Here is a 17,287-nt window from a genome sequence, read left to right as displayed (position 1 = left end):
GAGCATTTGGCCGTGCTGCCGGGGGAGGAGGGGCATCCCTGGCCGTTTTAAACGCCAAGCCACCGTCCCTCGGTCTGGGGGTCCCGCTCTCCCGGGCGGACTTGTTTTAGGCGGGAGAAGCCGGTTTGGGTGCCGGAGAGGGAGCCGCGCGGCTGCTTTGGGGAGAGTTTACCCGAAAGGCCGCCTCTCCGCCCGGGGAGGTGTCCCCACCGCCCCCGCAGGCCTGCCTGGGCCGGGCCGGGCCGGGCCGGGCCTCCCCTCCGCGGCGGGGCGGGGCGGGAGGCCCGGCTCCTCCCAGCGCCGCGCCGAGGGGTGATGCGGGGCCGGGGGGCGGACGGCCGCGGCTGCGGGCCCTGAGCCGAGCCATGGCTAATGTCAAGGTGGCCGTGCGGGTCCGGCCTCTGAGCAAAAGGTGCGTTTTGAGGGAGCGGAGGGGGGAGGTCCCGGTCGTCCGCGGGAGCGGGGCGGCTGCAAGGGGTGATGGGGTGCCGCTGGTCCCGTCACCGGGGACGGGATCGCCGCTGTGAGGCGGCTTAGCCGGGACTGAGGGAGGGACAGCAGGCGCTGGGGAGCTTAACGGTGAGGAACGAGGAGTGGCCGGACTCCGCTCTCCGGCTCACTGAGCAGCTTGGAAAATTTTCTTGGAAAAGTCACCCACTAGAGCTGTTAGGCTGACTTCCCTCTCCCTGAGCTCCCCAAAATAGGACAATTGTCATCCAGTGTCAGGGAATCTTCCCTTCCCCTTCTGTTGTTGCTGTTTTTTCCAGCGGGAGGCAGAGCCGGATATTCCCATTGTCGCTCAGCTCCGCTCCCTCCCCGGCTTGCTTGGCTCCAATAAAAATCCCAAAAGCTAAATGATACGGCTTGAAGACAACTCCCACAAACAAGAAGATGCCCTAGCACAATGCTCTGGTGGTGTTTGGATGTGACACATAAAAAAGACCTTGCAGACTTTGGAAATTCGGGGAGGAAAAGAAAGAGAAAAAGCAAGCAGCCAAAATTTCAGTGGCTGGTAATTTACTCCTCCTGTTGGAGAAAGGCTGTAGCACTTCAGGCAGAAATAGTTTGAAAAAGTGGTATGAGCTCTGAGGGCCAGTCTTTGATTTGATGCTGCCTTTCTTTTTAGCATGAGCCCCTCAAGTTGTCTTCTGACTGCATTGACTTCTGTGATAAATAACTCTTTCATGTAGTAGGGAAAATGATTCTGCAAGAGTTGCCCAGCCAGACAAGTAGCATAGTCATTTAGCCATCAGCACACTACCATATTTTGGACTCTTTTGAGTTCTTAATTGTCTATGGATTTTAAAAAATCGGAGAGTGTTGAATAAAATAAAAAACCCCACCCAAAACAAACCTGCTAATCTTAATAGAAAAGGGAAAGGTGGAAAGTAATTTACAGATTTTCAATATATTTTACCTTTAACTCAAAGCTAACTGATTGTAAAAAAGCCTAAGCTAACTGATTTAAAAAAAAATACTTTGTCCATAATTTCATTTAAAAACATGTTTGGGTAATATAGTTCTGATTTTTTGTACAGCTGTGAATGGAACAGACTTTAACAGGTACTGGCATATTGTAAGAAGAGTTGCAGCACCGAAGTAAGCTAAGTTTAACCTTTCATTGCTTAGTGTTGCTTTAGTGTTGGAGATACTCTTCCGTATTGTTAGTCATTCTTAGCATTTACTGGTTAAATAAATTGCCATTATGCTCTTTAGAAATAAAAAGCATAATACAAGTGCTAAGCATTAACATTAAATGACAATTTGGTAATGATACTAAGTTATCCAGACCATAGGACCCTTTTGTTTCAATCTTGCAAGAGTTCACTGGAGTTTGAAAGTACTTAAAAGATTGACTTGGCAATGTATTTCACTGTGCAATGACATACTTGTTTTTACCACAATAGCATTTGGCTGCCTATTTGCAATTATGTAGCGGACTTAGTAGGGTCTCCTGTAGATGTAAGTTAAATTAATGTTTCTTAGCAGTTGGGGAAGACATGCCAAAGACTAAATTGGCCGGGGTGTAATTTTCCCTCACACCAGATCCTCCTTGGTGAGGAACTTTGCACCATGTCTGTCTTAACGTTTTTTCCCCAATGGATAGCATTAAATAGTGCATAATAGCGCATATGTCATTCTAGCATTAAACAGCGCCTATAACTCTGTCAGATACAGTGTGATAAACAGGAAAACCTTTGATATAGTCAGTGTGGGCCAGCTGTTTGGTAGGGAATGTAGTCTGGAGAGGAGGGTAGGATCAGAAGGGTGGGTGGCCTCCTGGACATGGGAGAAGTTAATCTGGTGCTGAAACAGAAATGTTTGTGCGAAGGTGAGAGTGGAAACCCAGGGAGTAATGTGGGAAGAGTCTGTTAAGCAATTCCATCTACTCAACCTGTGGCAGTGTAACAGATAGGATGGGGAGGCAGCAACCAGCCTAAGGGTATTTAACCGCAAAGGCAATAGGGCATTTGTTCCTTGCACTGTTTTGCCACAGCTGAGGTCAGCAAAAGCGTTTCAAGATGGACTTTTATATTTTATAAAAGGAAAGGGGAAGTGATTGGATGGTCTCTGTGAAGGCTCTGACATGAGATCTTGCTTTCTAGCCTTGACCGAAATTGTCCAAATGTAATGACTTCGAGGCAAACAATACCAAATATACGGAGGCTTAAAGTAACCTTGTTAGACATTGAAAGGACTAAAGCTCTTAGTGGGGATAAAGGCCTGCTCTTTCTATTCCAGCTTCTTACACTACCTCCACATTGTGGTCGCACAAACCTCTCGCCCTCTCTATATACACATGCTGTGATTACCTCTAACAGGTACCTATGTTGCCAGAGCTCCTACGATCTCTTCGGTGCTTTAAAAAGAAAAACTTCCTGTAGAAAAATTTCAATTCAACTGGACTGAAGTACTGTAATGTGTACAATCACAGTTCCAGCCAAAAATATTAAACTTTGCTTTTTAAGAGTCCCCAAAAATTGAAAAGCTGTGGGCAAAGGCTAGAACTAGACGGTTAGTTGGTTGTTTCTGGACTGTCATACAAACTTTACATGCTTATTGCTTCTTGTCATTTAATTTACAATGGCAGATGAACATTGGGCTTGCATCTTAAAATTTACAGAATATTCACATGTTAAAACATGTTAATGCAGGCGTTCATAAAATCCTGCTTTCTGTTTAAAGCTTTAAGATTAAATATCTTAATAAAGATATTAATCCCATCTGCAACTTGTTATTTAGCATAAGGCAAAGAGTGGTCTTTTTGTTCTGTGCCTGTACAGCGCCCATCACAATGCATTCTTTGACAGAGAGCTCGTATGCACAAGTAATCCCTGATAGTTCTAAAGCGAGTATTATACAGAATGCAGAAATTCTTCCTTTGCCTAAACTTTAAATAGCTTGTAGCCAATGTTCTTCATAATGCCATCAGTCATTCTGTAACAGACTAAATGATTTTTTTAATCACCAAAATGTTGTCCTGGGAGTAAATTCCCTCATGTATGTTCCTTGGAGTGACATGGCTTTTAAAAAGTCTTTATTGCACATTTGCTATTCTACATACTAAAGATATTTGTTACTTCGCGATTACATGGATACTTGTTCTGTGTAAATACATTTCCCCTTCAGAAGGAAATATGGAAGCTTGAATGGGTGCTATAAATTGACTATAGTTATAGGTAGTAATCAGGTATTAAATAGGAGCTGGGAACTGATTAAATCCCTTTATGGTTTATTTCCGGACAACTTAATGCTTCATCTATGAGATGTTAGACTTTTGTAAGGAAAGTGTAATGTTATTTTTGGCTGTCAGTCAGCGGCTGTTGATGAAAACGCTTTCAATGCTAGCACGTAACTATGTGAACTAGGAATGTTGTTTCTTTTTCTTTCTTGGTTTCTGCTGTGGAGTATGCCGGCACCACGGTCTGCAGTGTGGTGCTGTGATAGCAGATCTGACCCTCCATACCTGGAAATAGTGTGACTAGCTGAGAAAGAGGTTAAGTGAAAACATTACCCTTCGAGTATTTCAGTACCGTGTCCAGGGCTCCCCTTGTGCTGGGGTAGCTCTCTCACAGCTGTGTCGGCTGTTTGTATGCTACAGAAACACCCCTGCAACATTAGACATGCCCTTTTACCGTTTATGCAGGCCAGCAGCAACCAGTGCTAGTTTCAAAAATGTTTGTCCCTATGGTATACCATCACAATATTAATACCTAGTTGTGGCTGCTGATTGCTCTTATGGCAGACCTCAGCCCTGTGTTAGTGAGAGGAGGAAGGGAGGGATGTGTTTGTGCATGGGAGGCCCTTTGGGAGGAGGGCGGTCAGTGTGTCCAGCACAGTATCGTTGGGACCAGGATGGAGCACAGCTGCCTCACGCCTTTTCCTCCATGAACCACTTCTGCTACATCTTCTGCTCTGCATCCTGCTGGTCTCCGTTCACTTGTGCATAGCCAGGTTGCGTTCCTTTGTCACGGTGTAGTTTGAGAGCTGCTACGCAAGCGGTCTTAAAGATGGGAAAGAAGGATTTGAAAAAACAGCACTCTGTACCACAGTGAAAGGCCTCATGCATTACTATAGGATTCTCTTTTTAGCATGCACCAGTGACTAGAAGACAGTGCATTCCTTCACGGATTGTGGATTGAGGCCTAGGTAAAATAATTCACAGCAAGTTAATTTAATTGAATTGTAAAATTATAGCTAGTTAAAAACATGACACTAGGGCATGCAAGTTGCCCCGTGACACTTTTTCAGAGTTTAAAGTACTTTGCTGGGCCCTGAAGTTTAGGAGCTACTTGTGCAGGACCCAGCAAAACAGAAGACATATTCTGCTACTGAAAATACCTTCTTTTCAGCTGCCTCTGTGGCCTGGAAAAAGAGAGACTGGCAAAGAGCTCTTATCTGAAAGGGTCTTTCCTGGTGTCTTTAAGAACTCACAAATGAACTCTGTCATCCTCTATAACGCTCATAGACATGTCACCTGAAAGAGTTGCTAAACAGATTAATTAACTCAAAAGCTGCCCTTTGCCTTTTTCCGCTTTGCATTGTTTCCAAGCTGTAACGTGAAGCCTCCTGGCCAGCTGCTTATTTCCCAATCCCCTCAGGAGCTCCTGAGCTTGTCCTCCACACTCTGCAAATGAGAGCATCAGAGAAACGTCTGGGTAGGCCCAACTGGCAAAGCTGAACTGCACTTCCAGCTGTGCAGGTGTTTACTGTCACAGTCCGAGCTGCAGCAGTTGTTTTCCTTGTTACTGCTGCTCTGTATGGCATAGTCCTCTAATTGCCTTCTCGGGATGCAGCAGGTAATGAGGTTTGAGGATGGGATAGGGGTGGAGGTGTTAAGTTCGAGTCTTAAGAACTCAGGTGTGAGCAGACCCAAGGCTGAGAGGGAATTGTAGGGAAAATTTCCTCACAGCTTCCAGAAATGTGCTCGGTGTGCCAGGCTAACTTTGAGCTTTGAGCGTAGCTGCAGTGAATAGGTGAGAGAGGACCTCAGCTGACTGGTGCATTATGATGTGAATATTTAAAATTTGTTTCTATTCAAAAGGAAAGCTATGTGGAAAAATAAAATTACTTGAAAAATCATTTTGGAAATCATGTGAAGTAAATCACCATTGGTTTTTACTGGGTATGCCTTTATTAATCTGCTGCAGGGTCAGCTCCGTTAACTAGTCTCTCTGCTCTGGTCCACCTCGTTTGTTCTTTGTAATCACACTGTGGTAAGTAAGAGGAAGGATTATTTTGTAAGCAAGACTTGTTGCTCTTTTATAGACTCTGCTATTAGCTATTTTACATGCTCATGTATAACCACAAGAACTTAGATACAGCAATATGGCCCACTGCTGACAAAAGTGGTAACTTGTAGCAAATTTTGTAGAAAACGTTCCTTGAATCTAATGCATAACAGATGTTAAATGCTGTATCAAAATAAAATTAAAGCAACAGCAGATTGGAGATTATTGTTGTTCTCCCTCTCACCCCCACCAAAACAAATTATTAAGCATATTCCCTGTAAAATGTTTATTCTTCACAAGTTGCTCACTGCTGCCCTTCTGAAGCACTTTTTGAACTAACCCTGTTCGGGTTGTTGTATCTCTCTCTTAAAACTGCATAATGCCACAGTTAAGAGGAATGTATTCTGAGGAAAGATAACCGTAGACATTTAGGTTAACATTTCAAAAGCTTTTCCAATTATATTTTAAGGAAAAAAAAAAGCCAAATTCAAATTGTTGTTGTGATACACTACTTCACCTGTATTTGCTGCAAGTGTATAATTGACACAAGATATTGGCATCATTAATATTCATACAGTTTATATTTGTTTACAACTTCAAATTTGGCGTAAGTTAGCTTTTCTGTGCTTTTTGGATAGTGTTTAAAAAGTGTTTGATTTAACTTTCTTAAAAAAAACAGTGCTTGCAAGGAGAGAACACTTACTTTCCTTTATATTTCTAAAGGTAGATGTGAGGATTTTTTTTTTCTTCCTTTTGGTACTTTTCTTGAGCTGCCTTAAACTTTGCTCTGTGACCCAAGTGTGTGTTCGATAAATTAGCTGTCTGCTAGTGGAATATTGCTATCATCTCCATTAACTGCTTTACTGGATGTAATTGGAAATAACTTCCTTAGAAACCTGTATATATTTTACATGAGCATAAGAAATATATTGCAGTCAAAAATTCTCTGGAAAATGGATGTGGTATAATTTGGTACTCAGCACTGGTGAGGCCACATCTCGAATACTGTGTTCAGTTTTGGGCCCCTCACTACAAGAAGGACGTTGAGGTGCTGGAGCGTGTCCAGAGAAGGACAATGAAGCTGGTGAGGGCTCTGGAGCACAAGTCTTATGAGGAGCAGCTGAGGGAACTGGGGTTGTTTAGTCTGGAGAAGAGGAGGCTGAGGGGAGACCTTATCGCTCTCTACAACTACCAGGAAGGTGGTTGTGGCGATGTGGGTGTTGGTCTCTTCTCCCAAGTAACTAGCCATAGGACGAGAGGAAATGGCCTCAAGTTGCGCCAGGGGAGGTTTGGACTAGGTATTAGGAAAAATTTCTTCACTGAGAGAGTGGTCAAACATTGGAACAGGCTGCCCAGGGAGGTGGTGGAGTCATCACTGGAGGTGTTCAAAAAACATGTGAACGTGGCACTATGGGACATGGTTTAGTGGGCATGGTGCTGTTGGGTTGATGATTGGACTTGATGATCTTAAAGGTCTTTTCCAACCTCAATGATTCTGTGATGTTCCATATGGATGTAACTTTCAAATACAAAACAAAATACTACTTTCTTTGAAGAAAATTACAAAATTGTCTGTGATTTCAAAGGGACCGGAATGTCTCTGTGAAAAGAAAAGGTATAATTATAAGAAAAAACAGGTAACAGGCAAGAGCAGAAAATAACTTTTAGCTTGTTTAGGACTGTTAAATATTTGTCATGCTGTTCCCAGGTTTAGACTAAGGCAGGCCATTGAACACAGTATAGTGAAGTGTCTTTATGTACTGTGATAGTTGAGTGACTGTTGTTCCTCTGTGTCCCTCTGTTACATGACAGTCCCATTCTTCAGGTGGTGGTAGTTGAACTCTGTCCCAAAAGCCATGGGGTTTGGGGTTGGTACCTGGTGGTGGGAAAGAGCTGTCTTAGGCCTCTAAGAGTTGCTGTCTGAAAATCTGTACAAACTGCATTGGTTATGCGTTGCTCATGATTTCAAGCTTCTTGTCCACAGAAGAGCCGGGATTTTAAAACGAAAAGTCGAGATTCTAATTTTGTGTTTATAAAGGAGGTTCCTCTCACAAACAAATGTGTCTTAATGTTTGTGTATCCTGTTTTGTAACCTGGACTATTGTTAAGATTATCTTGACATCTTTTCCCCTCTCTCTCAAATTAGTTGTTTTCCTTTGCCTAGTCTATTATTTAAAGTTTCATGTAAACTGTCATTGGGGTGGCTGCATTTTTCTATTAGTATCTGTACTTGGCATTAGCAGGTGGTTTTCATAAGCCACATCTGTGTTTTTATAAGGGTACGGCATCAGCAACCTTTCCCAGATGTATTCTTTGTGCAGTTGCATGTTTTTTAACTTTGGTAAAGGACAGACTTTCTAGCTCTTTAAAAGGGCAGGACTCTGCATGTCCTGAGTGGCCACCACCACCCATTCCACAGAAGAGGATTCTTCTGCTGATGTTATGTGACAATACTGTGCCTGTACTCATTTAAGCTAGCACAAGGTGCTAGCTACTGGCAGTTTACTTCCCAGAGTAAGAGGCTGACTGTCTCCTCTTCTTTCACTTCCCTTGTTGCATGTGCAAAAGCAGCTACAACAATGTCCTAAAAAAACCCCAGAAAAACTAGCTTTTGGAAGCCTTCTAACTAGTATTTTGCATTTTCATAGAACACTTTTCCTCCCAAATCCTAAGAATACTTCATGAGTGTCAGAATGTTTTGGAGCAGGGATCAGATTTTTTTTTGTATGCAGCAAATTAAAATGGGGTACAATGTCATTAAATAACCTGTCCAGAGCCATGTCTTTGCTGGGCAGTTTTCTCTAAGACCACATACTGTATCTGGAGAAGTTGTAGTAATGTAAGATGACATGACTGCATGCATAGAGATCGCTGTGCATCTCCCCTGGGGAATGGTGCAGTGGTTGGATGCCAGTCTTGTGGAACCTTTGTGCCGCATGTGGTGAGACACCACCACTGCGCACAGAGAATTCATGCAAGTTTTGGGTAGGATTTCCCCAGTTTCCTTTTCTTTAGTCCAATGCTTTATATGAACTTTAAAAAGCAGTGCATTTCTAAAATTTTCCTGCCATCTTCCTATCTGTAGCATAGATTTTAAACAAAATAATGGAGTTTTGCACCTCTGTTTTTAGAATTTAAGGGTTTACTGCAGCAGCTGCTTTTGATACAGTGAAAGAGGTACCTAAGCAAGAGGGATGAGACAACGCGCATCACAGCGTTCAGTGTCACAGTCATTTATTTAGTTATGATCCCATATTGAAGTTCTGTCCTGGTGGAATGAAAACTGACCACTGTATCTAAATTCTCTTTTGCATGGAAATCATGGTATTTGCACGTAGTATCTTTGATGCAAAAGTCTGTGAATTATACTATCACATTACTCAGTAAACAGTTGGAAAATCAAGGGTGGTTGAAACTGGACTGACTGGACTGTAGCTTTGCTTTAAATCCTCCGTATTTCATGGTTCCTTAAATGCTGGTGGTATGACAGATGAAAAGACTTTTTTTCCACTTCTCTTACCTCCTCCCCTCAATGCCTCTGCGTGAAAGAGAAAGCATCATTATTCCACAGCTGTTCAAAGCACTGATGGATCATCAGGAGTATTTCTGACTTGGATTGCTCAAGAAAGATGCCTGACGCTCTTGTTCTAGCAGTACAAGACTTCAGAGATGGTGCAGTACAACACTCTTCTTGTACTGTGCCATCACTTGTGCAGGATTGCAGAGCTTACTGTGACTGGAGGAGGCCATCCTGTGCTTCCTCTCCCTGCTCAAGAATATATATCTCTCTCTCTCTCTATCAAAAGTCTGGTAAGATTAAGTAAGGACTTTAACTGTTTGAGCAGGCCTGTATCTGAAAAGAGCACTGACAATGTCTCATGTTTATCTCTGCACCAAATATTCCTATTTTTGTTGCTATATAATATTTGCAAAGAAGAACGGGGGGAAACCACACAAAGGTGATGGTGATCACTAGGATTGTTGATTTTTGACTATCAGATTGTGTTAGCCATTATCAGAGTAAATGAAAGCTCTATGCAGCTAGGAGTGGCCTTGAAAGATAACTTAAGCAGCACGTCTAGTATAGCAGCGTGCTGTCTTGGTGAACTCTGTGTACTTGGCTTCAATATAGATTTTTAAATTATTTATAAACATCTGTTCTGAATTTGGTAGGAGGATTGCTGACTGAGTGTGCACTCCTCTTTTGCAAGACACAGTAAAGCAATTATGACTTAAAGAAAAATATCAAAAATAGTAATGGGTAGTACTAAATAATGAAAGGCATTGAAAACAAACTTTAGGTAAATTTATCGATTCTTGATTTTTTTTTTTTTTTTTTTAAATCTGCATTAGTCAAAGTGAGGATGTTCATACTGTTAAAAGCTCTTGACTTTCACAGTTTACAGCAGTAGGGATAAGGATACAGATTATGTTGGTGTCACAGAGGGATGCTGTGTTTGAGAAAGTTGTGGCTGTAACCTTAATTTATCAGTGGAGTGCAGAAGCTCTAATGGCTGAAGGCTTTGACATTCTTCTCTACAATTTCTGATGGACCAGTATGGCGTCTTGGTGCTCTTCCCATTGCACCGTTGGTCTCTCAACAGATGCGTCCTCAACCCATTTTGTCTGGGGCAGTGCTCTCTGAAGACTAGCATAACTTGGAATATACACCCTGCATTGTTTGTTTCTTTGTTTCTGTGGGCAAGGTCAGTTGCTCAGGAGGTGCTAAGATGGCAGCTTCTTAAAGATATCTCTTCCAAGGCCACCAATAAACAGGAGGTAGGGACACTTATGATACACTGTTAATGGGAAGGAAAAGATAAATATGAATACCCCCTGAACTTTTCCCCATAAAACCTTTAGACTTTATAACCAAGAAAAATCTTGGGTTAGATTTGCCTCAGGATTATACTGCAGCTGCTGGGATGGCACTGCATAGCAGTGCCATTTGATGGCACAAAGTGTCCCAGGTACAAGTGGAGGTAGTTTGGTAAATGTTGTACCTTACTTATAGGCCATCATGGCAATGGGTCACATCCTGGGATGTGACAGAGTCCCAGAGACAGCAGCAGTGACCGCTAGCATGCATCCTGCCGAGCTTGCTATGGGTGTGCTTTTGGTTGTGTTTGTAAGCAGTAGGCCACAGAAGGCTACTTTTTTCTAGAAAAGCCTAGAAAAAAGTTTAAAATTAATTGTTCCAAAAAGCAGAACTGACATTATGCGCAGATCAGCAAAAATCTCTGCAAGTGAGGAGGGATTGACACTTTTGCCATACTGCTTTTACAATCACAGCATAGTTTGGGTAGGAAGGGACCTTCAAAGGTCATCTAGTCCAACCCCCCTGCACTGAGCAGGGACATCTTCAACTAGATCAGGTTGCTCAGAGCCCTGACCAACCTGACCTGCAATGTTTCTAGGGATGGGACATCTTCCTTAGATCCAGTCTAAATGTAACCTCTTTTAGTTTAAAACCATTACCCCTTGTCATGTCGCATCAGGTCCCACTAAAAAGTCTGTCCCCACCTTTCTTAGAAGCCCCCTTTAAGTACTGGAAGGCTGCAGTCAGGTCTCCCTGGAGCCTTCTCTTCTCCAGGCTGAACAACCCCAACTCTCTCAGCCTGTCCTCCTAGGAGAGGTGTTCCATCCCTCTGATAATTTTTGTAGCCCTCCTCTGGACCTGCTCCAACAGGTCCATGTCTTTCCTGTACTGAGGGCTCCAGAGTTGGACACAGGACTCCAGGTGGGGTCTCACCACAGTGGAGTAGAGGGGCAGAATCCCTTCCCTGGACCTGCTGGTCATGCTTCTTTGGAGGCAGCCCAGGATACGGTTGGCCTTCTGGACTGTGAGTGCACATTGCCGGCTCATGTCCAGCTTTCCATCCAGCAATACGAGGTCCTCTGTCTCAGTACAGGTTGAGATTGGGATTGGAGTTAATTTGGGTGATGGGAATTGGTAGGAAAGCTAAGTACTTGCAATTATTACATTTCAGTGTTATTTTCAAAGTTTATATGAGTAGACATGTACTCAATTCTTTCAAAAATTATTTAGTATTTCTCATGTACTTGAGTGGTATATATTGGCTTTAGTTTGTTTGATTAATTTGGTGAGAATTTGGTGGTCTGTATTTGTAGAAGCTGTTTTGCTGTATGACACGACTACTGCTGTAGTATGATTCCAATATTGTTGCTTTACTGCATGTGCATGTTTTTAAAATAAAAAAGCAGCTTTTAGAAGTCAGCTCCTTTGTTCTCCGAGTGCCCGACTGTTATTTGAGAGAGTGGAGAAGTGAGACAAACTTTATAAAGTCTAAAATAAACAACTACCCCCTTTCTTTCCACCCACTGCTTCCTCCAGCTCTCTGTACCTCCTTGCACTTCCGTACTGGCTGTCTCAACTTGTCTCAGTGAGGTCCAGCAAGCTGTGGAAATGTCCCTCTCAGGGGTCTTGATCCTCCCATGATTCTTTCCCACTGGCTTGCTCTTCCAGGTCTTGCAGAATGCCAGTTTTCCCTCTGGGGTTGCATTAGCTTTCAGTGCTGGCTGCAGAAATTATTTGTCACAGGAACAGCAAATGTTGTGAGGAAATTCTCCTTTGTGCTGCCGCTGTTTTTTGGACTGCCACAGCAGCTTTGCTTCTGTCAGGTCTCTCTTGCAGCTCCCTGTTACAGCCCTGCTACTGCATTCTGTACTTGTGTCACTGTTCCATTGCTGGGTCTGCATTTCTCTAAAACTTTCTGTATCTGAGAAGATCCAGGTCATTCCTGGGACATGTACCATGAACTGGTCTTTCTACAGCTCTAGCTTTGCATGAAAATGAGTTATCTGTGTAAAGTAATTTAGAAGAGAGGCACTTCTCAAACATAACATGCGTTTTTCCAGGAAGTGGGGAAGAAGGGAGGATGGGGAAAATAGATGTTAAGATCACACTGACTTCTGAGGAGCAGAAGTCAAGTGTGTTTAGTGTACATTGGAATTGATTTTATTGCCATAAGAAATACAGCTTTAATACTTGTGGAGCAGAGCACCCATTCCTAAGGATGACGGATTGTTTTATCAGTGAAATGCAAACCGTGGTGCACATGTGTGCAAGCCTGTGCTGACAAGCAGTTTTTGCTGAGAGTGCTTTCGTAGTGTTTGCAAGCTGTGAGTCTGCTTTGCCTCCTTGGCTTGATATATAAAGCTGTGCTTGCTTTCCCAAAATTCTCTGGTTTGTACCTAAAAGAAGGATGAAATAAGCACATTTACAGGGAGCCTGAACTTATGATTTGTAGAGCTGGGAACAGCTGCAGGTCTAGTTTTGTTTATGCTTGATGCTCTCTGGCTGTAAGCTGCTGCAGAAGGGTGGGGTCTCCATTGCCACCACCATGTGTTCCTGCCCTTTCCCTTGATTTGGCTTAGCAACGGTGCAACCACTGTGCTCAGTGTTCTGGAAGGACTCACTGGCCCTGTGACACCTTGGTTATTTATTTTGGTGTGTTTGTTTTCTGATCACAGCTGATCTGAGTCATTGCATGGGTGTCTTGTTGCTAGATCAGATGCAAGAAAAGAAGTGGGAACACATGTGGGATGTTGGAGCAGAGAAGAGAACTTGTCCCTTGTACGAACAGCCTGCAGTTGAGATAGATAACATATGCTGTGAATCTGCACCCAGAGCAAGAGACTTTAGTTCTATCCCTGTCTTCTGGTGGCTTTCTTGTCATCTGAGACTTGAACAAAGCTACTTGACTGCTGCATAGAGCTTTTTGTCTGTACAGTGAGGAATCCTTGTTACCCTGTCATAAAAGGTGGTGTGGTAATTTTATTTTGTGTTGTTTGTATCTTACTGGTTTTATATTTATTTTATTTTAAGTATATAGATACATGTATACAAATTTTTACATACAAAAAATTTTTGTACCTCAGAGGTTCTATGTTTGGCATGTTGTCTTTATCTTGAATCTTCAGTAATGATGGTGGCCCGAGAGAACATCAGGTGATGAGAACCCACAGCATAAAGTCATTTGTTCATAGGGTTGTCTATAACACATGTGAACTGAAGGCAGTGAGTTTCATGTGATTATTATTACATGAAATGTGATATGATGGGGTTGGGAGTACTGCTTGTTGTTGAGGTTGCCTTATGTCTCCATTAAGAATACCCTAGCATGTAAAACTATTAAAAGCTTTGCCAGATTTCAACTATTTGAGTAGATCTCTTCCATTTGTGAACGCGTGCCTCGGGCTAGATATTTTGAATTCTTTTTAAGTTCCATCAAGAACAGTTCAGCTTCTACAAATATGAAGTTAAGGTAAAATTAGGTTTTAAAATATTTAAAAGCAACTTAGAGTGACCTTTTATTTGAATTTCCCAATTTATTTAAACTTGGAAATCTAGTAGGCTTTTTTTTAATTCCTCATCTGAATATACCGATTTCTGCCCAAGTTCTAAATAACTAAAACTCTTTAATGTGCTCAGTGAAGACTTGTAAGAACATAGCAGATAGAAATTTTAAGGGATCTGCTTTCTCTGAGTGCATCTGAGCTTGTATTCGCTAGTGTTGACCAAATTGTGCTTACACCATCCCCACAAATCAAAAAACTCATCGGTTGAGCACTGCCTTAATAAACTGAGCTCATTGTTGTCCAAGTCACAATCGAAGCCTAGGTATAGGAACTGAAAGCAAGGTCTTCTGTCCTATTTATTCTCAGTGATCTGTTTGCCGACCCCAGATAGTGTCTAGGAAGAAACACTGATTCAATTGTGTACAGGTAACCTTGGTATAGGGAATGGAAGAGCTGACAAGGAGGATAGGATCATGTACCTTTGGAGCAGAGAGATCAGCCTAAAACCTACAGCACAGTAGGAGAAGGGAGATGAGACCCACAGAGCAGTTGAAGATGCTAAAATTGGACATGGGCCCATGGGCAAGATGTTAGAGAGAACAGATAGCGGGTACCTGTAAGGGATGATGTGTGTGTGCATAGGGGGAGGAGGATAGGAACTCAGTGAACTGTAACTAGGATGATAAGACTGGAGGGTTAACAGTACAACTGAAAAATAGGGAATGCTCGTGGGATTAGGAAGCAGGATAGGGACAAGATCATAGTGGGGCAGTGGAGGAAAGAGTGTGTGTAACTGAAGCAAGCTCCCTCCTAAAGGATCTCTCTGTTTTCGTCTGTCTTCTGCTGTTCTTAAATTCTTGTGAAATTGTCAAGATGTCCCATTTCCTCATAGATCTGGTCAATACAGGGTAACTGTCAGCTTTGTCCATTAGCTCACCCAGCAGAGGTTTATTTGTAGATATGGAAGTTCCTAGTCTTATTTGTGTTGGAAAACACTTGCTTTTCAAAACATCTACGAAGTTGCACATGTACGGGTTAAATGCATCAGTTGCGTATTTCTGCCTTAGGTACTCACAGCCTGTATCCTTGGGCACTTGTCCTTCTTCATTTGTTCTTTAGGGAGCCTTTTGAGGCCTCTGTTCAGGACTCAGCTGTACGTAATGCAAGTCTCTCTCCTGTGAGTGTTCCTCTTTCTCCTGGGATCTAACTCAGGGCTCTGGCGACTAAGGTGTTGAACTGCTGAACACTCACAGCTTAACTAAAACCTCTGGGAGCTCTGCTTGTATTTTCTAAGTGAAGTGCCATGTAGAAGTATGTATTACAGAAGGTACTAAGTTCACTCTGTCTCAAGGCAGATGCTCAAAATTACTAATGTGAAGCACAGAGACTTTAAGGTAAAGCATTATTTCTATCTGCAAAAGGGGACAGCCTATGCTCAGAAATATGTTTAAAACTTCTTTATGCCTGTAAAGCTCAAATGCTGCAGTGATTGTCTCTGTGGAAGTCTTAAGTGTCCTAAGGTGTTGTTTCAAATGTTGTTTTGGTACAGAAAGCATGGGGTAAAAACTGAGAACCAGAGAGGAGAGACCCCAGAGGCAGGGCATGTTGTGCTATGTGCTGCCTGGATTTTAGACCTGTCAATGAAAGGAGATTGTAATTAGTGGCGGAGTAAATACTTCTGTATACGTGTAAAGAAATCTGTTAAAAGACAGATCTAGGGCCACAAATGAACGATTGTCAACTCAGTTTGCATTTTCTAACTCTTTTTTTATCTTATCTAGTTTTTAACTAACCTGATGATACTGATCCAGCTGATTATCAGGCGATACATATACAGCTAATCTCAAAGAACAGTGCCTGTGCTTTCAGCTTAATTTTAAACAAAATACGACAAAACTACGCTAAGGACAAAATTGATTTTATTTCTAAACCAATTTCTTACAGTTTTACAAAGGCATTAGGCTTCATCAGAATAAAACTTTCTAGTAAAGTTGCAGCTTACAAGATTTTTCAGAGTGCAAAGCAAGCTATAGAAGAAATATGAAGGATAAAAAAAACTTTCTCCTGTTCTTAGCTTCTCAGTACCAAAGTGTGTGTTTATTTTTCTGCTGTCAGAGAAGTAGATCACTGACCTCTTCTTCCTCATATCTTGCTGTGTTTAAAAAAATCCATTATAATTGTTGAGATGGGTGTGAATCAACACAGCTGTAAATAAGAACATAAATAAGAACATCGTTAACTTCAAGTAGGTATCATGCTGTCAGCCCAGAAATAAGTTGTTTTGTTTTGTGGGTTTGTTTTTTTTTTTTTTTGCTTTGGCCACATCCTTTTTTCATCCTTTTCTAATATGAGTCATTGTGGAAGTGGAGGTTGGCTGTAGTACCCAGTGGTAGCTGTGTTCAGTGTGAAATTTAGACAGTGTATATGAGTGCATGGTCCTTTGCACTTTGGGAACAATCCTGCCTGTTAACATTTCAGGACAGTTTTGCTTTTCTAAAGAGTACTTTTTTGAGGACTACAACAAACACTTTGGATTATGTGGTAGAAATCAGACAGTGCAACCTGATGACACTTGTGGCTCACAAGTGTGTGATGTGGATCTGTACTCCACAAAGCATAGACAGTCTACCATTGCTCCACTCTCTTATAAATGTAATGTAGAACAACTTTTAATTAGAAATAAAATCCTAACAAAGTATTTAGGACAAGCAATTTGAAACTGTTAAATCACAGCAGTCCTGTTTTTTTTTTTTTTTTTGTCCTGTCAGATACCTGGGTGTAGATCCGCAAATACTACTTCATGTCACAGTGTGTCTTATAAGCAAACGTATCTGTTTTATAGCTCTGATTTGCAGTTTGTTAAAGTAAACACAAATTTCTGGGGTTTATGAATTTGACATGCACCTTTCTGTGTCTTCATATTTTAAATGGATTTTTTTAATGTGTTCTGTTTCCAGAGAGAGTGCAGAAGGAGGAAGAGTGATTGTAGAAATTGATGACAAAGTGGCAAAAGTCAGAAACATAAAGGTATGCTTTGTGTCTTCCCTTTCTTACGTAAGGATTCTGATACCCTGATGCTTTTCTGTGTTTGTTTGGCTATTGGATCATTCTAATAGAAATCTTAAGGGAGAAGTTTAAAGCAGCACAGCTCTAGAATAATGGCAGTGAAAGTGTGTGGAAGGATTGTCTTGGTTTGGTGTTTTTTTGTTGTTGTTATTGACAGGGGATGTAAC

At 42.0% G+C, this 17,287-nt stretch overlaps 1 protein-coding gene across 1 annotated transcript in view; it reads left to right on the top strand.

Annotated features, from left to right (window-relative positions):
- Nucleotides 1-365: 365 nt before the first annotated feature.
- The window catches only part of STARD9 (StAR related lipid transfer domain containing 9), a gene marked incomplete at both ends in the record, with an annotated part of 116,016 nt that continues 99,094 nt past the window's right edge, over nt 366-17,287 (top strand). The window contains 2 exons of the mRNA XM_082001085.1: nt 366-412; nt 17,012-17,081. Of these exons, the coding sequence (XP_081857211.1) occupies nt 366-412; nt 17,012-17,081 (117 nt within the window). The remainder of the gene's footprint in view (nt 413-17,011; nt 17,082-17,287) is intronic.

Source organism: Phaethon aethereus (genome assembly GCF_964289735.1).
Source record: "Phaethon aethereus genome assembly, chromosome: 5".
Taxonomy (NCBI): domain Eukaryota; kingdom Metazoa; phylum Chordata; class Aves; order Phaethontiformes; family Phaethontidae; genus Phaethon; species Phaethon aethereus.
This window is presented reverse-complemented; position numbering and strand designations above follow the sequence as displayed.